The sequence below is a fragment of the Oncorhynchus nerka genome, linkage group LG9b (assembly GCF_034236695.1).
Source record: "Oncorhynchus nerka isolate Pitt River linkage group LG9b, Oner_Uvic_2.0, whole genome shotgun sequence".
NCBI classification, from domain to species: Eukaryota; Metazoa; Chordata; class Actinopteri; order Salmoniformes; family Salmonidae; genus Oncorhynchus; species Oncorhynchus nerka.
The window spans coordinates 6,977,972-6,999,716 of NC_088424.1; the positions used below are offsets into that span (position 1 = coordinate 6,977,972).

Below are 21,745 nucleotides of genomic sequence, written 5' to 3' on the forward strand. Positions count from 1 at the left end.
GATAATAACAGAGAGTAGCAGCCGCAGTGTAGAAGGGGGGGGGGGGGGGGGACAATGCAAATAGTCTGGGTAGCCATTTGATTAGCCATTCAGGAGTCTTATGGCTTGTGGGTAGAAGCTGTTAAGAAGACCCTACTGAGTATTTCCAACCCCACTTTTACATCCACACGTACACATTTTTGTCTCATTAAGCCAACATGTAATTGATAGGCCTAATGCATTGGGGGCATTTATTTAACTTTGGAAAATGTTTTAAAACCCACAAATAATGCAAATGTCACATAAATATGAACAAATATGAATCATTGTTAATGTTTGGACAGTTTTTTTGTTTATATATACACACACATGTATACACACAATAATAATTATATATATATATATAGACACATAAATATATACACATACACACTTTTATTTTGAAAACTTTTGATTTTCCGTGACCCGGAAGTACTTTTTTAATGTTGATGACGAACTGCTGATGTAAGGAAGTGCACATCAAATTGGATAATGATTTAGCTACAATGATGCTATTTCAAATGTTAACAGTAAGTTCTACTATGCATATATTTTGTTGAAGTATTGTTGTAGTAACACTAGTCGTTCGTTTGATTGACATTAAACTCTGGTTGATTAATCTTTTGTCGTTAGAGCCGCTACAGTTAATAGTTAACTAGCTACTATGGCTTGAATTGTTGGGATATTTGACGAATGACTACCTGTTAGGGCTAGGCGGATACTTGCTAGTCTAGGTAACTAGCTGCTGTACTAGTTAAACACTATCGTCGCCAGCAGGTAGCTAACTAGCTAGCTAAGCGAGTTTGCAGGAGATAAGTTAAAGTTAACCAACTGCCCTCGTAGAGCCAGTGGTTAAGGAACTTGTGAACGTACGTAGCTAGGTAACTAACTAGGCCTGGCTTGTTAGCAAACTAACGTTAGATAGTTTGTGTTAGCTTTCTAGTGTAAGTTAGTCGAAGTGTGTAGGCACGACCCTGTTCACTACAACCAACTAACTAGTTGGTGGTAGCTACTAATGCAGAATTTATGGTAGGTCAGTTAACTACTTACTTTGTATCCAATAAATATTGACCAATAAATGGTCTATTGCCAGCCTATCATTACGTTCAGGATCACAGAGAGACCGATCACCACATAGCAGGACTTTTTGACCCCACAGTTGTCATTGACTGTCTGAATGTACAAGACAAGTCATTTAGTTATTATTCATGTTTTTTACCAGGCAGGGCAGTTAAAAACGAATTCTTATTTACAATGATGGCTTGGCAAAGGGCAAGTATATCTTTACTTTTACTTGAGTCAAATTAAAGATAACTTTTTAATAGAAAATGACTTTAGTAAAAGGGAAAGTCACCCAATAAATTACTACTTGAGTAAAAGTCTAAAAGTATTTGTTTTTAATACTTAAGTACCAAAAAGTAATTGTAATTTCTAAAATATACTAAAGTATCAAAAGTAAATAATTTCCAATTCCTTATATAAAGCAAACCAGATCATTTTTTATTTACGTATAGCCAGGGGCATGCTCCAACACTCAGACATCATTTATAAAAGAAGGATGTGTTTAGTGAGTCTGCCAAATCAGAGTCAGTAGGGATGACCAGGGATGTTCTCTTGATAAGTGTGTGAATTAGACAATTGTCCTGTTCTGATAAGCATTCAAAATGTACCAAGAACTTTTGGGTGTCAGGGAAAATGGAGTAAAACGTACATTATTTTCTTTAGGAATGTAGTGAAGTAAAAGTTGTCAAAAATATAAATAGTAAAGTACATATACCCCAAAAAACTTAAATAAAAATACTTGAAAGTACTACTTAAGAACTTTACACCAATGAGTAAAAATACTTTAAATTAAGTTAAGAGTTCATATGAGGAAATCAGTCAATTGAAATAAGTAAATTAGGCCCTAATCTGTGGATTTCACATGACTGGTCACAAATATGTAAAAGGAAAAAATGGGCCTCAGTATCTCGTAACGGTATTTTTGTGCATTGAAATTGCCAATTGATAAAATGCAATTGTGTTCATTGTTCGTAGCTTATCCCTGCCATACCATAACCCTACTGCCACCATGGGGCACTCTGTTTACAACGTTGACATCAGAAAACCGCTAGCCCACACGACGCTATAAACATGGTTTGTGGTTGTTAGGCTGTCTGAATGTACTGCCAAATTCTCTTACACGGTACACCTGGCGCCGACAGAGATGGTCGCCTCACTTCGCGTTCTTAGGAAACTATGCAGTATTTTATTTTTGTATGTATTATTTCTTACACTGTGTTACCCCAGGAAATTTAAAGTCTTAGGACTTTCCCGAAGCGGATCCTCTGTTTGGACCACCACCCAGAACAATGGATCGAATCCCAGTAGGCGTCCCAAAACAATGGCGCCGCAGGAGGGGAAGACAGAGCAGTCTTCTAGTCAGGCTCTGTAGACGGTCACATTGCGCATCGCTCCCAAGCATACTACTTGCCAATGTCCAGTCTCTTGACAACAAGATAGATGAAATCCGAGCAAGGGTAGCATTCCAGAGAGACATCAGAGATTGTAACATTCTCTGTTTCACGGACACATGGCTCACTCGGGATATGTTAGCAGAGTCGGTACAGCCACCCGGTTTCTTCATGCATCGCTCCAACAGAAACAAACATCTTTATGTTAATTAAGAAGAAGGGCGGGGGTGTATGCCTTATGATTAACGAGTCATGGTGTGATCATAACAACATACAGGAACTTACATCCTTTTGTTCACCTGACCTAGAATCCCTTACAATCAAATGCCGACCGCATTATCTACCAAGAGAATTTTCTTTGATTATAATCACAGTCGTGTATATCCCCCCAAGCAGACACCTCGACGACCCTGAAAGAACTTCATTGGACTCTATGTAAACTGGAAACCATATATCCTGAGGCTGCATTTATTGTAGCTGGGGATTTTGCACGACCCGGGCTGGCTAAATTCTGGATCATTGTTACTCTAACTTCCGCGATGCATACAAAGCCCTTCCCCACCCTCCTTTCGAACCAATCTGACCACGACTTTTATGTCCATTTTGTTGCTCCCAGCCTACAGACAGAAACTAAAACAAGAAACGCCCGTGCTCAGGTCTGTTCAATGCTGGTCTCACCAATCGGATTAAACGCTTCAAGAATGCTTCGATCACGTGGACAGGGAACCACTGCTTTTAATCGTGGCAAGGTGACCGGAAACATGACCGAATACAAAGAGTGTAGCAATTCACTCCGCAAGGCAATCAAACAAGCTAAGCGTCAGTATAGAAACAAAGTAGAGTCGCTATTCAACGGCTCAGACACAAGACGTATGTGGCAGGGTCTACAGTCAATCACGGATTACAAAAAGAAAACCAGCCCCGTAGCGGACACCGATGTCTTGCTCCCAGGCAAACTAAACAACTTCTTTGCTCACTTTGAGGACAATACAGTGCCACTGACACGGCCCGCTACCAAAATGTGGGATCTCCTTCACCGCAGCCAACGTGAGTAAAACATTTAAACGTGTTAACCCTCACAAGGCTGCCGGCCCAGACAGCATCCCTAGCCGCATCCTCAGAGCATGCGCAGACCAGCTGGCTGGTGTGTTTACGGACATATTCAATCGATCCTTATCCCAGTCTGCTGTTCCCACATGCTTCAAGAGGGCTACCATTGTTCCTGTTCCCAAGAAAGTGAATGTAACTGAGCTAAATGACTATCGCCCTGTAGCACTCACTTCCGTCATCATAAAGTGCTTTGAGAGACTAGTCAAGGAACATATCACCTCCACCCTACCTGACACCCTAGACCCACTCCAATTTGCTTACCGCCCCAGTAGGTCCACAGACGACGCAATCACACTGCACTATCCCATCTGGACAAGAGGAATATCTACAGTTGAAGTAAGAAGTTTACATACACTTAGGTTGGAGTCATTAAAACTTGTTTTTCAACCACTCCACAAATTTCTTGTTAACAAACTATAGATTTGGCAAGTCGGTTAGGACATATACTTTGTGCATGACACAAGTAATTTTTCCAACAATTGTTTACAGATGGATTATATCAATTATAATTCACTATATCACAATTCCAGTGGGTCAGAAGTGTACAATACACTAAGTTGACTGTGCCTTTAAACAGCTTGGAAAATTCCAGAAAAGAATGTCATGGCTTTATAAGGTTCTGATAGGCTAATTGACATCATTTGAGTCAATTGGAGGTGTACCTGTGGATGTATTTCAAGGCCTACCTTCAAACTCAGTGCCTCTTTGCTTGACATCATGGGGAAATCAAAAGAAATCAGACAAAACCTCAGAAAAATCATTGTAGACCTCACAAGTCTGGTTCATTCTTAGGAGCAATTTCCAAACGCCTGAAGGTACCATGTTCATCTGTACAAAAAATAGTACACAAGTATAACCGCCATGGGACCACACAGCTGTCATACCTCAGGAAGGAGACGTATTCTGTCTCCTAGAGATTAACGTGCTTTGGTGCAAAAAGTGCAAATCAATCCCAGAACAACAGCAAAGGACCTTGTGAAGATGCTGGAGGAAACGGGTACAAAAGTATCTTTTTCCACAGTAAAACGAGTCCTATATCGACGTAACCTGAAAGGCCGCTCAGCAAAGAAGAAGCCACTGCTCCAAAACCGCCATAAAAAAGCCAGACTACGGTTTGCAACTGCACATGGGGACAATAATCATACTTTTTGGAGAAATGTCCTCAGGTCTGATGAATAGAACTGTTTGGCCATAATGAACCATTATTATGTTTGGAGGAAAAAGGGGGAGCTTGCAAGCCGAAGAATACCATCCCAACCGTGAAGCACGGGGGTGGCAGCATCATGTTGTGGGGGTGCTTTGCTGCAGGAGGGACTGGTGCACTTCACAAAATAGATGGCATCATGAGGTAGGAAAATTATGTGAATATATATTGAAGCAACATCTCAAGACGTCAGTCAGGAAGTTAAAGCTTGGTCCAAAATGGGTCTTCCAAATGGACAATGACCCCAAGCATACTTCTAAAGTTCTCGCAAAATGGCTTAAGGACAACAAAGTCAAGGTATTGGAGTGGCCATCACAAAGCCCTGACCTCAATCCTATAGAAAATCTGTGGCCAGAACTGAAAAAGCGTGTGCGAGCAAGGAGGCCTACAAACCTGACTCAGTTACACCAGCTCTGTCAGGAGGAATGGGCCAAAATTCACCCAACTTATTGTGGTAAGCTTGTGGAAGGCTACCCGAAACATTTGACCCAAGTTAAACAATTTAAAGGCAATGCTACCAAATAGTAATTGAGTGTATGTAAACTTCTGACACACTGGGAATGTGATGAAAGAAATTAAAGCTGAAATAAATCATTCTCTCTACTATTATTCTGACATTTCACATTCTTAAAATAAAGTGGTGATCCTCACTGCCCTAAAACAGGGAATTTCTTACGTGGATTAAATGTCCGGAATTGTAAAAAACTTAGTTTAAATGTATTTAGCTAAGGTGTAAACTTCCAACTTCAACCATAAGTAAGAATGCTGTTCATCGATTACAGCTCAGCATTTAACACCATTATACCTTCCAAATTCGTCATTGAACTCCAGACCCTGGGTCTCGACCCCGCCCTGTGCAACTGGGTCCTGGACTTTCTGACAGGCCGCCCCCAGGTGGTGAGGGTAGGAAACATCTCCACCCCGCTGATCCTCAACATTGGGGCCCCACAAGGGTTTGTTCTCAGCCCTCTCCTGTACTCCCTGTTCACACATGACTGCGTGGCCATGCACGCCTCCAAATCAATCATCAAGTTTGCAGACGACATTACAGTGGTAGGCTTGATTACCAACAATGACGAGAAGGCCTACAGGGAGGAGGTGTGGGCCCTCGGAGTGTGGTGTCATGAAAATAACCTCACACTCAACGTCAACAAAACAAAGGAGATGATCGTGGACTTCAGGAAACAGCAGAGTGTGCACCCCCCTATCCACATCGATGGGACAGTAGTGGAGGAGTTGGAAAGTTTCAAGTTCCTCGGCGTACACATCACGGACAAACTGAAATGGTCCACCCACACAGACATTATGATGAAGAAGGTGCAACCTCAGGAGGCTGAAGAAATTTGGCTTGCCACCTAAAACACTCACAAACTTTTACGGATGCACAATCGAGGGCACCCTCGAGGGTATCACCGCCTGGTACGGCAATGGCACCGCCCACAACCGCAAGGCTCTCCAGAGGGTAGTGAGGTCTGCACAACGCATCACCGGGGGCAAACTATGTGCCCTCCTACAACACCCGATGTCACAGAAAGGCCAAAAAGATCATCAAGGACAACAACCACCCGAGCCACTGCCTGTTCACCCCGCTATCATCCAGAAGGCGAGGTCGGTACAGGTGCATCAAAGCAGGGACCGAGAGACTGAAAAACATCTTTTATCTCAAGGCCATCAGACTGATAAACAGCCATCACTAACAGTGAGTGGCTGCTGCCAACATACGGACTCATCTCTAGCCACTTTAATAATTAAAAATTGGATGTAATAAATGTATCACTAGCCACTTTAAAAATGCCACTTTATATGTTTATATGCCCTACATTATTCATCTTATATGTATATACTGTACTCAATACCATCTACTGCATCTTGCCTATGCTGTTCGGCCATCGCTCATCCATATATTTATATGTACATATTCTTATTCTTCCCTTTACACTTGTGTGTATAAGGTAATTGTTGTAAAATTGTTAGATATTACTGCACGGTCGGAACTAGAAGCACAAGCATTTTGCTACACTCGCATTAACATCTGCTAACCATGTGTATGTGAACAATAACATTTGATTTGATTCGTAAAAGACGTTTGAAGCGTCTTATGGTAGAGAAATTAACATTACATTCTCTGGCAACAGCTCTGGTGGACATTCCTGCAGTCAGCATGCCAATTGCACGCTCCCTCAAAACTTGAGACATCTGTGTCGTTATGTTGCGACAAAACTGAACTGGACCCTTTTATTATCCCCAGAACAAGGTGCACCTGTGTAATGATCATGCTGTTTAATCAGTTTCTTGATATGGTACACCTGTCTGGTGGGATGGCCCGTGATGGCACAAAGTCAGTTTGACAATCTAGATACCGCCTAGTTGCCGCCACTCCAAAAAAATAAGCAAAACAAAACTTCATGTATTGTTTTATATTTCTTGATGGTAAACATTGTCAGTGTAAACTGAAATGACTAAAAACAAAGTATGTTTTTGACTAAGAATCTTGGAGAACTAACAGTCACAAATTAAAAACTAGACAGTTGGAGACAATCTAAAATTCATAAAATGTTGTGGCATGTGGCCGCAATTGTTAAAATGTTTGAGTCGCTCAGATAGTATAAGAAGACGGATTAAGCCAAGTCACAATGAAAAAGAATATCAAGAAATTAGCTTTAAAGGTGAAATGTTTTCTCAGCCCCAAGACAAAAAGTGTATCATTGCTTTAAAAAGCAAAATATTGTCTCTGTGACCAAGAGGGCCTTTACAAATGTTGGCCACAGCCACTACCATGCCCCCTACAATCATTGCAGCTCAAGAACTCAATTCAACTTCCTCTTGCAGTACGCAGTCAGACCAATCTATCTTAGATGCTCCTATTTTTCGTATGTCATGGAGAAATGTGCTGAATAGTGCAATTTCTGTTTTGAAACATGGTTTTTATTTATGATTTTAACAATCCATAATTGAGTAGTCTTTGTGCCGTAAGAACTGAACACCTCAGAATGTTGCCTACATGAATGTCATATTTGACTAAGCTCTGGCTAGGCAAACCATTTGAGTATGTGTTAGACTGAGCCCCAACCAAATCCTTTTCCTCCCTCCCCCTTTGTTTCAGGTGCCTAGTCAAACCTTGCCTTAGTGTGGGACCCCCGGCCTGGGTATGGCTCTAATCGAGGGGGTGGGGGACGAGGTCACCCTGCTCTTTGGGGCGGTCCTCCTGCTGCTGGTACTGGTGATTGCCTGGGCCTCCACGCACACGGCCGAACCCCCCGAAAACCTCTTCACCACACCCCCTACCTCATCCTCCTCCTCTTCAGTCTCTGCCTCCCTCCAGCTCCGGACCGCCCCCTCTGATCCGCACCCGGCTCCCAATAACATCACCACCAATGACAGCGACAGTTCGGAGTTGCCACCTACCACAACCACTCTGGTCAGCCTGACCCCACCTTTGGGGGAGGAAGGTAAGGCAGAGGCAGGAGGACAGATTCCTGAGGTGGGTGGAGAAAGGGGAGTAGAGGGGGCAGGTGGAGAGAGCAGCCTTCTGGAAGAAGAGGGGTCGGGCTTCAGGAGGGATGGTGTGAGACACCGAGAGGGCGTCGGAGGTGGCCAGGCTGGAGCCGGCCCCTCTCCTTCCCCTTCTTTCCCCACCCCGACTCCACTAGACAGTGCCTCAAGTGACAGCCACTTCCCTGATGTGGATACTACTGCCGCTGCCGAGAGGAACATGGTCTTGCGTCTTAAGTTCCTCAACGACACAGAGAGGATGGCCCAGGTCAAGCCTGAGGACACCATTGGTTACATCAAAAGGTACCTATTCTTTTGAGGTTTGTATCTATCTATTGCATTTGGCCTATTCATTCATATGAACACTTGAGACACATTCAATTTGGTTTGCCTCTTAGTTAAGAGGGCAGCTTACAAGTAGACCTACACTTCCTCCTATTTTTTCAGGGACTATCTGCAAGTTTAAATGTATTTTTATTGTTTTATGTAATTGAACCTTCATGCAGAGACTTGCAGGGATTAACCAAGTCCAAGGTTTAACTCATTCTTAACAGAGCCTTCTCACAGCATTCTGTCTCTCCTTATAGACCTTGGATGGTGACACACATGGCAAGGTGTTTCAGGATGCTGTTTAGGCTGACCTATAGCATCAAGGGAATCGACTTAATCGTCTTCCAAATACTTAGGCAGAAACTAGGGATTTGTGGGTTGTAGTAAGATTGTTTGAATATAATCCCTATGGTTAAGATTTGGGTAGTGTGTTTACATAGATTCACACTGGTGCCGACCACTATTGAGGCTGGCAGAGGTGAAGGGGTGGGTGTGTATCAATCAGACCTGCGTTCATAGAACTATATTTAAATTATTTTCAAGTACATTTGGCAAAAACCATTTAGATTAGGTTATTTGAAAATACATCTATATTTAATTTAGTATTAAATGCATTTAGAAAATATTGGCAGGCATTTACAACTACGTCTATTTGAAGAAGACTAGTTGGTTTGGGCTGTGTATTTGAAAATATCCAAAACACGAAAGTGTATTTCCAAATAAAAAATACTGCTGCTTGTGGCAACATACTGCTGAGTCTCATTTGAAGATCGTGTACAATTTATAATGTGGTGCCCTTAACTATGTAGCTTATTTCAAAGTGGGAAACCATTGTTTATGTTGTAGGGTTAGATTTACTAAGGAATGTTCTATATGAATTTAATCACTCTTTTACCTCAGCCCCTTTGATTTGAACAAAACCTTCCATACATGTTTGCCCATGGTAGAAGTGGTCAGAAAGAGACGTTTTGGACCTGTATTACAAAATATTAAGGAGATGGAGGTTCTCAAAGTTTACCCATCTGCAAATGTAATGACCCCCCCCCCCCCAAAAAAAATATCACATTTACATAAGTATTCAGTCCCTTTGCTATGAGAATCAAAATTGAGCTCAGGTGCATCCTGTTTCCATTGATCATCCTTGTGATGTTTCTACAACTTGATTGGAGTCCATCTGTGGTAAATTCAATTAATTGGACATGATTTGGAAAGGCACACACCTGTTTGGAACCACCAAGACTCTTCCTAGAGCTGGCCGCCCGGCCAAACTGCGCATCGGGGGAGAAAGACCTTGGTTAGGGCGGTGACCAAGACACCATGGTCACTCTGACAGAGCTCCAGAGTTCTTCTGTGGAGAACCTTCCAGAGGGACAACCATCTCTGCAGCACTCCACCAATCAGGCCTTTATGATAGAGTGGCCAGACGGAAGCCACTCCTCAGTAAAATGCATGACAGACCGCTTGGAGTTTGCCAAAAGGCACCTAAAGGACTCTGACAATGAGAAACCAGATTCTCTTTTCTGATGAAACCAAGATAAAACTCTTTGGCCGGAATGCCAAGCATCATGTCTGGAGGAACCCTGGCACCATCCCTACTGTGAAGCGTGGTGGTAGCGTCATGCTGTGGGAATGTTTTTCAGCGGCAGGGACTGGGAGACTAGTCAGGATTGAGGGTAAGATGAATAGAGCAAAGTACAGAGAGATCCTTGATGAAAACCTGCTCAGAGTTCTCAGGTCGTCAGACTGGGGCAAAGGTTCACCTTCCAACAGGACAACAACCCTAAGCACACAGGCAACACAACGCAGGAGTGGCTTCGGGACAAGTCTCTGAATGTCCTTGAGTGGCCCAGCCAGTGTCCGGACTTGAACCCGATCGAACATTTCTGGAGAGACCTGAAAATAGCTGTGCCGCGATGCTCCCCATCCAACCTGACAGAGCTTGAGTGGATTTCCAGAGAAGAATGGGACAAACCCCTCAAATACAAGTGTGAGAAGCTTGTAATGTCATACCCAAGAAGACTCAAGGCTGTAATCGCTGCCAAAGGTGCTTCAACAAAGTACTGCGTAAAGGGTCTGAATACTTGTGTAAATGTATTATTTCAGTTTTTGTTTTTAATACATTTGCAAAAATATCTAAACAGTTTTTGCTTTGTTATGGGGTATTGTGTGTCAATGGGGGGACAGGGACTATTTAATCCATTTTAGAATAAGTAATGTAACAAAATGCGCAACAAAATGCACATCAAGGGGCCTGAATACTTTCCAAATGCGTTGTAAATGTAAATGATCCAAAAACTCAAATAAAAAAATAAAAAAGTTTTGCATATGTCATAGCTCAGACCCTATTTTACTATAGAAAGTTACGGGGGAATAATCTATCCCAGGAAAAATAGTTTTGGGGGCGTGCTCTTTGCATCTGTAACTGTGCGTCTGAGTTTCATCATTATAAACTATTTATTCATGACCATCCATAACCGTGGTAGCATCCACATTAATCTAGAAGTGCTCAAACATATTCTATTCTTATTTACAATAAAACGAACTCAAAAATGACACTAGATTACTTAACAATTCATTTCTATTGGGCACAACAATTCCAAACACGACCAAAACAAATTTCAAATGCATCCAACAAGTTTGTAGTCACAAGCATGATGTAGTCATTGCGTGCTAGGAATATGGAATCAAATAAACTTTTGACAAAATTGAATACACTAAGTGAATTTGTCCAAACACTTATGACCCCTTCAAATGTGGGGACTAGATACATAAAGTGATTTAATTTCTAAACAGTAAATCAGATAGGTATGAAAATACCCTGAAATAAAAAGGTGACATGTACTGTCACGTCATATAAAACATTGTATATCAAATAGAACATGCTGGAGCAAAATGTAAAGTTTTAGCTTCACTGTCCAAATAAGTAGGGGAGCCATTGGTTCTTGAGGAATAGAACTTATAAATGTGTCATGAACTTAGCTACTGAACAATTATATAAAAGAAATTGTAAAGTATTCATGAGCTGAAATAGAAGATCCCAGAAGTTTTCCATGCACACGAAAAGTTAACTCTCAAATTTTGTGCACAAATTTGTTTACGTCCATTGCTGAGCATTTCTCCTTTGCCAAGATAATCCATCCACCTGACAGGTGTGGCAGCTTGTGCTGGAGACAATAAAAGGCCACTTTTAAAATGTGATGTTTTCTCACACAATGCCAAGTTGTGAGGAGTGTGCAATTGGCATGCTGACTGCATGAATGCCTACCAAACCTGTTGCCAGAGTACCAGGCAGATTGCAGATAGCGTGTATGGCGTAGTGTGGGCAAGCGGTGGGGTTATGGTATGGGCAGGCATCAGCTATTGCATTTTATCGATTAAAGATTTGAATGCACAGAGATACCGTGATGAGATCCTGAGGCCCATTGTTGTGCCATTCTTCCACCTCCATCACCTCATGTTTCAGCATGATAATGCACGGTCCCATGTTGCAAGGATCTGTACACAATTCCTGGAAGCTGAAAATGTCCCAGTTCTTCCATTGCGTGCATGTCACCCATTGAGCATGTTTGGGATGCTCTGGATTGACATGTACGACAGCGTGTCCAGTTCCCGCCAATATCCAGCAACTTCGCACAGCCATTGAACAGGAGTGGGACATCAAGCCACAATCAACAGCCTGATCAACTCTATGCGAAGGAGATGTCGCGCTGCGTGAGGCAAATGGTCACACCAGATACTGACTGGTTTTCTGATCCACGCCCCTTCTTTTTTTGTTTAAAGGTGTCTGTGACCAACAGATGCATATCTATATTCCCAATCATGTGAAATCCATAGATTTGGGCCTAATGAACTATCCTACCCCAGCAGAACCTAAAATATAAGGGCAATTCTAGCATTCTGGATGTGACACCCCCATGCAATATCACAACTTTAATATCTTAGAGAATGGCCAAACAGAACATACATTAAATGTTTGGTGTGTGTTTCTATAGTCCCCCTTGGTGAGGGAGTATACCCCAAAAAGCAGACTTTATGGATGTGAATGGCCAAGCTTTTTGGGGAGATTGAACATATTAGCATAAGTCTGAGTTCATAAGGCTTGGGTAAAAACATGGCTAGCCATTTCAAAGGAAGGCTCTACTGAACACAAAAATCATACATTTGAAAATAACAATATTTTCAATATTACCTTGGAGGGAAAAAACAACGGTTATGGAAGTTACACCCTTTTGTTATGGATGGGACTGAGTCTGAAATAGACATTTGTTGTCGCCTGGAACATTTTTATATTATTATTACTATAATTTCAGCAGAAGGTAAAGTACTTTAGGGTAGCCTGAATAATATACGGCGTAGGCTAAGGCCAGGCACCACACCAAAATAGGGGAATTTGTACTCTTTACATACACTGAGTGTACAAAACATTAAGAACACCTTCCTAGCATGGACTCTACAAGGTGTTGAAAGTGTTCCACAGGGATGTTGGACCATGTTGTGTCCAATGCTTCCCACATTTGTGTCAAGTTGGCTGGATGTCCTTTTGGTGGTGGACCATTCTCAAAATGTTGAGCGCAAACCCAGCAGGGTTGCAGTTCTTGACACAAACTGGTGCGCCTGGCACCTACTTCTATACCCCGTTGAAAGGCACTTTTCTTCGCCATTCACCCTCTGAATTACACACATACACAATCCATGTCTCAATTATTGTCTCAAGGCTTAAAAATCCTTCATGTACAGTGATTGAAGTGGATTTAACAAGCGCCATCAATAAGGGATAATAGCTTTCACCTGGTCAGTCTTTAACCTGTCTCCTCCCCTTCATGTACAGTGATTGAAGTGGATTTAACAAGAGCCATCAATAAGGGATCATAGCTTTCACCTGGATTCACCTGGTCAGTCTTTAACCTGTCTCCTCCCCTTCATGTACAGTGATTGAAGTGGATTTAACAAGAGCCATCAATAAGGGATAATAGCTTTCACCTGGATTCACCTGGTCAGTCTTTAACCTGTCTCCTCCCCTTCATGTACAGTGATTGAAGTGGATTTAACAAGAGCCATCAATAAGGGATCATACCTTTCACCTGGATTCACCTGGTCAGTCTTTAACCTGTCTCCTCCCCTTCATGTACAGTGATTGAAGTGGATTTAACAAGCGCCATCAATAAGGGATAATAGCTTTCACCTGGATTCACCTGGTCAGTCTTTAACCTGTCTCCTCCCCTTCATGTACAGTGATTGAAGTGGATTTAACAAGAGCCATCAATAAGGGATCATAGCTTTCACCTGGTCAGTATGTCATGGGAAGAGCAGGTCTTCATAATGTTTTGCACAATCAGTGTATATCACAATTAACCATAACCAGTTGAATGTAGACACAAATTTGAGATTTGTAATAAAATATACATGTGCCTATACCACCAATTCAATTGGAGACCAAATAAAACCTTGATGGAAGTTAGCTTTACAGAGAGTTTCAAGATCATCCGATGTGAGGTGCATTTTTTATAAAAACATTTTTTTTAAATACACAAAAAAACATGGATGTTGTTACATTACAGTTGCAATCGTCCCTCTTTCTTTTTACATTACTTTAGAACTCGCAAATAAATCCCAGGACACTTCAGTGTGGTCTGTATTATTTAATTGTGATGTTAACTTCATAAACACTGGGGGACAGCTGTGAGTGTCCAGCATAATAGCCAACATTCATGCAATTTCTTACTTAAACTCGTCATATAAAGCATACATTCCAACATATAGTTCATGACATCTGTTCGATCATCTGGTCTGAGACCACTCTCGGCAGATGTCCACATGTTGCATGTGGTCTCCCGGAGGTTAACCACAATATGAGAGTGATGGCAGCCAGCAGAAAACTACCTAACTCTGATGTAACCCTTGTCCTTTCTCCCCAACCCCACTTCAGGACCTACTTCGCCGGTCAAGAGCACCAGGTGCGCCTCATCTACCAGGGCCAGCTGCTACAGGATGATGGCCAGACACTGGCCTCGTTAAACCTGTCTGACAACTGTGTCTTGCACTGCCACATCTCCCAGCACGCCACCAGGGCAGCACCAGCAGGGGCCCGGGCTGCCGACCAGGTCCACGTGGCCCTCAATGTGGGCAGCCTCATGGTGCCCCTGTTTGTGCTCATGCTGTCTGTGCTCTGGTACTTCCAGATACAGTACCGTCAATTCTTCACCGCGCCCGCCACCGCGTCACTGGTGGGCATCACCATTTTCTTTAGCTTTGTGGCGTTTGCGGTCTATCGCCGCTGAGGTGAGTTTCCCTTTGGTACGAGCCACATCCCGGATGTTCTTAATGAGCTTCGTTAATTTGCAGTAGTAAAAGTGGCTCCGGATTGTCTCGTTCTATTTATCTGCACTGGTGTGGAACAGCAAGACAGACAGCTATTGCCTCAGTAGGTGTCCTCTAGTCTACCATATTGTGTTTTCACATGAGTGCAGATGGAAGGGGAGATGAGGCCATTTTAGACTATCGAGATGTACCCTTACTTAGCTCCTCTCCCTCGTGGCCATGATTCTCTGTGAAATAAGCTTTCTGTCACACTTTCCTTCCCCAAATGCTCCATTCATGTAAAGAACAATGTCACCAGATGGATGTGCTGTGATTTTTTTTTTTTCTCCCCCGTGTTTTTTCTGTATAGCGATTCTCATTGTGCCTATCCTAATATTACAGTTTTTTTCTTATGTATTCTGGTATGCTACCGCCTCCAGTTTAGTTGGTGCTTGCCTGTAGATGAGTCTATTTTTGGGGCTTACCCCCTTTTGACTCGAGGCAAGACTTGGACTTGGCCAGAGGACAATTAGTCTGTTTGCCTGTCTGCAGTCTTTCTCACTGCAGTGATGGAGGTTCAACTTCTGTTGTGCTGTATGTATGTAGGTTGGGACTTAATGCCTAATTTATGTTTAAAATATGGCTTTTGAAAGGAAAAGATTCAAATTCTATTAAATCATTCTTTTATTTACTGCTGGCTTTTGTGTGTGCATCTTTTGAAGAGGTTTTCAATATTTCAACATTGGGTTTGCATCAGTCATTGTTTTTGGGCTTTATATTCAATATTAACCATTCATTTATTAAAGCTACAGACTGGATTTGGGAAGTTGTTCGAAGGTCATTTTAATTTGTGATATTTACCCATCGATTCTTGAATAATTGATTATCTGCACCCGAGTAAATCAATGGATTTGATTAATTAGATTCAATGCAATTTCATCTTTGTGGATTAGATCCCGAAGCTTCTGCCCATGTACGGGATGCTCTACTCATTCGGCTTCCCAGAGAACAAGCTACTCCGGTGAATTTCAGTGATGAATGGCGCTCGTTTAATCAAGTTAGATCAAAGCTGAATCAATGTCTGCAAGATCACATAATGATAGAATTCTACATAACAGAACCAAATATAATAGCACAGTACAACATTATTTTAAGACAAAAATGCCACCTTATGATTGGTTGCATTTTTCTCTCGTGGCCAAAACTCAACGTGCGAAAACGAGGCAAAATATTTGTGGAGTGCTGCAGAGATGGTTGTCCTTCTGGAAGGACAGAAGTTCCAAACTTCTTCCATTTAAGAATGATGGAGGCCACTGTGTTCTGGGGGACCTTCACTGCTGCAGAAATGTTTTGGTACCGTTCCCCAGATCTGTGCCTCGACACAATCCTGTCTCGGAGCTTCTTTGACCTCATGGTTTGGTTTTTGCTCTGACATGCACTGTCAACTGTGGGACCTAATATAGACAGGTGTTCCTTTCCAAATCATGTCCAATCAGTTGAATTTACCACAGGTGGACTCCAATGAAGTCGTAGAAACTTCTCAACGATGATCAATGGAAGCAGGATGCACCGGAGCTCAATTTTGAGTCTCATAGCAAAAGTTCTCTGTTTTCACTTTGTCATTATGGGGTATTGTGTGTAGATTGATGAGGAAAACATTTTTTTTAATACATTTTAGAATAAGGCTGTAAAGTAACATTGTAGAACAAGTCAAGGGGTCTGAATACTTTCCGAAGACACTATATGCTTCATGATAAAAACATTTCTTCATGCAACAAACTTGGATAGTTAGATTGTTTTACTTTGAGGTTAATTTTAGTGTCTTAACGACTATTCCACAGGTGCATGTCATTTGTTTATGGTTCATTGAACAACCATGGGACACAGTGTTTAAACCCTATACAATGAAGATCTGTGAAGTTATTTGGATTTTTACGAATTATCTTTGAAAGACAGGGTCCTGAAAAAGTTACTTTTTTTGCTGAGTTTACATATGATATTGGCAGAAAGTTTAAATTATTGTTAATCTAACTGCACTGTCCAATTTACAGAGAGAGGATGTCATGCTATTGTTTGAGGAGAGTGCACAATTGTGAACTTAAAAGGATTTAACCAATTTGGCACATTTTGGCAGTCTTGATACAACATTTTGAACAGATATGCAATGGTCAATTCTAAAACTCATCACTAAGCTAAGAACCCTATTAAACACCTCCCTCTGCAACTGGATCATGGACTTCCCGATGGGCTGCCCCCAGGTGGTAAGGGTAGATAACAACATATTTGCTTCCATGATCCTCAACACGGGGGTACCTCGGGTGCGTGCTCAGTCCCCTCCTGTACTCCCTGTTCACCCACGACTGCATGGCCAAGCACGACTCCAACACCATTAAGTTTGCAGACGACACAACAGTGGTAGGCCTGATCACTGACAATAAGACAGCCTTTAGGGAGGAGGTCAGAGACCTGACCGTGTGGTGCAAGGACAAGAACCTCTCCCTCGATGTGATCAAGACAAAGGAGCTGATCATGGACAACAGGAAAAGGATTCCCGAACACACCCTTTCAGATCGGATGGGGCTGTAATGGAGAGGGTTGAGAGTTTCAAGTTCCTTGTTGTCCACAACACCAACGTACTATCATGGTCCAAACACACCAAGACATTTTCCCCTTCAGGAGACTGAAAAGATTTGGCATGGGTCCCCAGATCCTCAAAAAGGTCAACAGCTGCACCATCGAGAGCATTACCACATGGTATGGCAACTGCTCGGCTTTCGCCCCTAAGGCAATACAGAAGGTAGTGCGTACGGCCCAGTACATCTTGGGGCCCAGTACATCTTGGGGCCAAGGGTCACCCTAGTCGTAGACTGCTGTCTCTGCTACAGCACGGCAAGTGGTAACGGAGCGTCAAGTCTAGGTCCAAAGACTCCTTAACAGCTTTTACCCCCAAGCCAAAAGACTGCTGAACAATTAATCAAATGGCCACCCCGACTATTTACATTGACCCCCCCCCCTTTTTACACTGCTGCTACTGGCTGTTTATTATCTATCCATAGTCACTTTACCCCTACCTACATGTACAAATGACCTCGATTAACCTGCACATCGACTCGGTACCGGTAGCCCCTGTATATAGCCTCGTTATGTTATTGTGTTCGTTTTTATTTGTAAATATTTTCTTAGCCAACAATGCAGCTCAGGAAATAGAGTTAAGGGTTTGTAAAGTAAGCATTTCACATTAAGGTCTACACATGTTGTATTCTGCAGATGTCACAAATAATATGTAATTGGATATACACTAAAGCAAGGCTTGTTTTGGTCATGAATATAGGCTACAAGATAGATAGGCTGTTTGTAATAGGTGAATTACCCTTTGAAAGAAGCGGTACACACAGCTGTCTTACCAAAATAATGCAAACTAAATGCTTGAAAGTAGTAGCCTACTTATTCATGCATGCAAACAAAAATACTGAATAGCAGTTTTGCTTAGAATATCAACACAACTGGAATGCGAAGGAATGAATGCAAGCAGAACAAAACCGCAGTAACAAGTGGGCCTAGTAAACTAAATAAAGCTATGACACAATGTATATTTAGGCTAGTTACAGTACATTAACAGTAAACACACCACATAAAAGGTGAATGGAGATCCAAATAACCAAAACACAGCGATATGCAGCCATGCACAGCTGTCTTGCCAAATAAATAGGCCTATAGGCCCACTTCAGACATGGAAAATCGTGCCGCTCATTAGTACAGCAACACGTTGTAGTATGGCACAATACACTTCTGTGAATTAAATTCCATCCACCCACGTAATCAAATAAACAATGCTGGCCTACCATAAACATGTTTCCAGAGTATTAAGATTGTTAAAATATGTATATTCTTCTGATTATTTTCGGGAAAATTTGCAAACAATGTATATTTAGGCTAGTTACAGTACATTAACAGTAAACACACCACATAAAGAAGAAGAACATTTGCAAACTATATGCACATTTTGTGTCACCTTTTTGGGCCTTCACCAGTTTGTATCCCTGCTTCCTCACTGCCTCCCTCTGCTTAAGGCCTCAGCATGCTTCAGTTCCCGACAGCCGAAGTTGGCTAGACGAACCAAACGAGTTTGTTCGAGTACTCCCTTAAGACATTTGCTTAAAAAAACTAGAAAAAATAGTCAACATTACTGTTTGTCCATTTTGAGATGCCATTGCCAGTATACACTTCCTCAAAATAGTCAGAATTAATCTAAGATAACTCAAGAAATCTGTCAATTATCTTTACTTTTTTATCAAACTAAGATGTTTGGTGCAGTATTTCTAAAATAAAAAATTATGTGCATGAAAACAAGTTGTCTCTCATTGAATGACAACAAAGACTTTACTGAAGAATCCCTACTGTTTACCAATCACCGACGAAGGGGTGTAGACTTTGGGTACGGACTTCGGCTTTCCTCAAGAAAAATAGCTTGAACAATCAAAAAAGCCTTAATCGAAGTCCAAAACTAAGAAAAACACCACAAAACGTCGTAATATATGCACATAATCTTCCGAACTGTTTTGGCTATGCGGACGCCTTAGAGGCCTCCAGCTCCCCTTGAAAGAAGGCAGTGGCAGTGAGGCCTTCTGCTTTGTAAGTCTGGCTTTTTTTTAGAGCAGGTAAAGTACTTTACCTCTCTGGTCTGATAAAATCAAATCAAAGTTTATTTGTCACGTGCGCCGAATACAGTGAAATGCTTACTTACAGGCTCTAACCAATAGTGCAAGAAAGGTATTAGGTGAACAATAGGTAGGTAAAGAAATAAAACAACAGTAAAAAGACAGGCTATATACAGAAGGTGAGGCTATAAAAGTAGCGAGGTGATCATCGTTGTCGGTGATCAGGCCTACCACTGTTGTCGTCTGCAAACTTAATGGTGTTGGAGTCGTGCCTGGCCATGCAGTCGTGGGTGAACAGGGAGTACAGGAGGGGGCTGAGCACGCACCCCTGGGGAGCTCCAGTGTTGAGGATCAGCGTGGCAGATGTTGCTACCTATCCTCACCACCTGGGGGCAGCCCGTCAGGAAGTCCAGGATCCAGTTGCAGAGGGAGGATTACCAGGACGTGCAGGTCTTTGTGTTCTTGGGCACAGGGACTATGGTGATCTGCTTGAAACATGTTGGTATTACAGACACAATCAGGGACATGTTGAAAATGTCAGTGAAGACACCTGCCAGTTGGTCAGCACATGCCCGGAGCACATGTCCTGGTAATCTGTCTGGCCCCAGAGCCTTGTGTATGTTGACCTTTAAAGGTCTTACTCACGTCTGCTACGGAGAGCGTGATCACACAGTCGTCCAGAACAGCTGATGCTCTCATGCATGCCTCAGTGTTGCTTGCCTCAAATCGAGTATAGAAGTGATTTAGCTCATCTGGTAGGCTCGTGTCACTGGGCAGCTCGCGGCTGTGCTTCCGTTTGTAGTCTGTAATAGTTTGCAAGTCCTGCCACATAAGACGAGCGTCGGAGCCGGTGTAGTATGATTCAATCTTTGTCCTGTATTGAACCTTTGCCGGTTTGATGGGTCATCGCAGGGCATAGCAGGATTTCTTGTAAGCTTCCGGGTTAGAGTCCCGCACCTTGAAAGCAGCAGCTCTACCCTTTAGCTCAGTGCAAATGTTTCCTGTAATCCATGGCTTCTGGTTGGGGTATGTACGTACAGTCACTGTGGGGACGACGTCCTCGATGCACTTATTGATAAAGCCAGTGACGGATGTGGTGTATTCCTCAATGCCATCGGAAGAATCCCGGAAAATGTTCCAGTCTGATAGCAAAACAGTCCTGTAGTTTAGCATCTGCTTCATCTGACCACTTTTTTATAGACCGAGTCACTGGTGCTTCCTGCTTTAATTTTTGCTTGTTAGCGGCAATCAGGAGGATAGAGTTGTGGTCGGATTTACCAAATGGAGGGCGAGGGAGAGCTTTGCACGCGTCTCTGTGTGTGGAGTACAGGTGATCTAGAATTTTTTTCCCCTTTGGTTGCACATTTAACATGTTGATAGAAATATGGTAGAACTGATTTAAGTTTCCCTGCTTTAAAGTCTCTGGCCACTAGAAGCGCCACCTCTGGGTGTGTGGTTTCCTGTTAGCTTATTTCCTTATACAGCTGACTGAGTGCGTTCTTAGTGCCAGCATTTGTCTGTGGTGGTAAATTAACAGCCAAATAAATTAATGGAGGAGCCATCACTGAGGTAGACAGGTAATCTCTGGGCTGGTGTTAAGAGCAGATCCACCTGCTCCAGGATGTCTTTCCCTGTGGTGCTTGGCCAGTATCCCATCATTGGCAGCTCTCATGGGCTCTGTCCATCGACCGTGGTCCAATACGACCCTTGCTTGATGGGCCCAGAGCAGGCAGCACAGGGAGAAGCTGTCAGGGACAGTGGTGTTGTGGCTGGCAGCGGCCAAGGTGTGCTTGGCAGATCTAAAAGAAAGGCACAATATTCTTTGAATGACAAAGCCTCGACTATACACTAACCTAAATAGTGTGTGTGTGTGTGAGACAGAATGAGTTACAGTGCCTGCAGAGGGTATTCGCACCCCTTGACTTTTTCCAAATGTCGTTGTATTACAGCCTAACTCAGTTACCGGAGAGAAAAGAAACCACTCAGGGATTTCACCATGAGGCCAATTGTGATTTGAAAACAGTTTGAGTTTCATGGCTGTGATAGGGGAAAACTGAAGATGGATCAATAACATTGTAGTTACTCCACAATACTAACAGAGTGAAAAGAAGGAAGCTTGTACACAATACAAATATTCCAAAACATGCATCCTGTTTGCAATAAGGCACTAAAGTAATACTGCC

The 21,745-nt window shown here is 42.5% G+C and overlaps 1 protein-coding gene across 1 annotated transcript; it reads left to right on the top strand.

Moving 5' to 3' along the window:
* The first annotated feature begins 451 nt into the window (after positions 1–451).
* tmub1 (transmembrane and ubiquitin-like domain containing 1) lies at positions 452–15,595 on the top strand. The gene is made up of 3 exons (XM_029642270.1): positions 452–548; positions 7,889–8,580; positions 14,534–15,595. The coding sequence occupies exons 2-3, from the start codon at positions 7,934–7,936 to the stop codon at positions 14,883–14,885; spliced, it is 999 nt and encodes a 332-aa protein (XP_029498130.1). The 5' UTR covers positions 452–548; positions 7,889–7,933; the 3' UTR covers positions 14,886–15,595.
* Positions 15,596–21,745: the final 6,150 nt, after the last annotated feature.

What these genes read in the sequence shown, in the direction of transcription:
- tmub1 (XM_029642270.1), top strand. Translation starts at nt 7,934, where the DNA reads ATGGCTCTAATCGAGGGGGTGGGGGACGAGGTCACCCTGCTCTTTGGG. An exon ending in ACCATTGGTTACATCAAAAG is followed by an intron (nt 8,581 to 14,533) that starts GTACCTATTCTT and finishes ACCCCACTTCAG; the next exon opens with GACCTACTTCGCCGGTCAAG.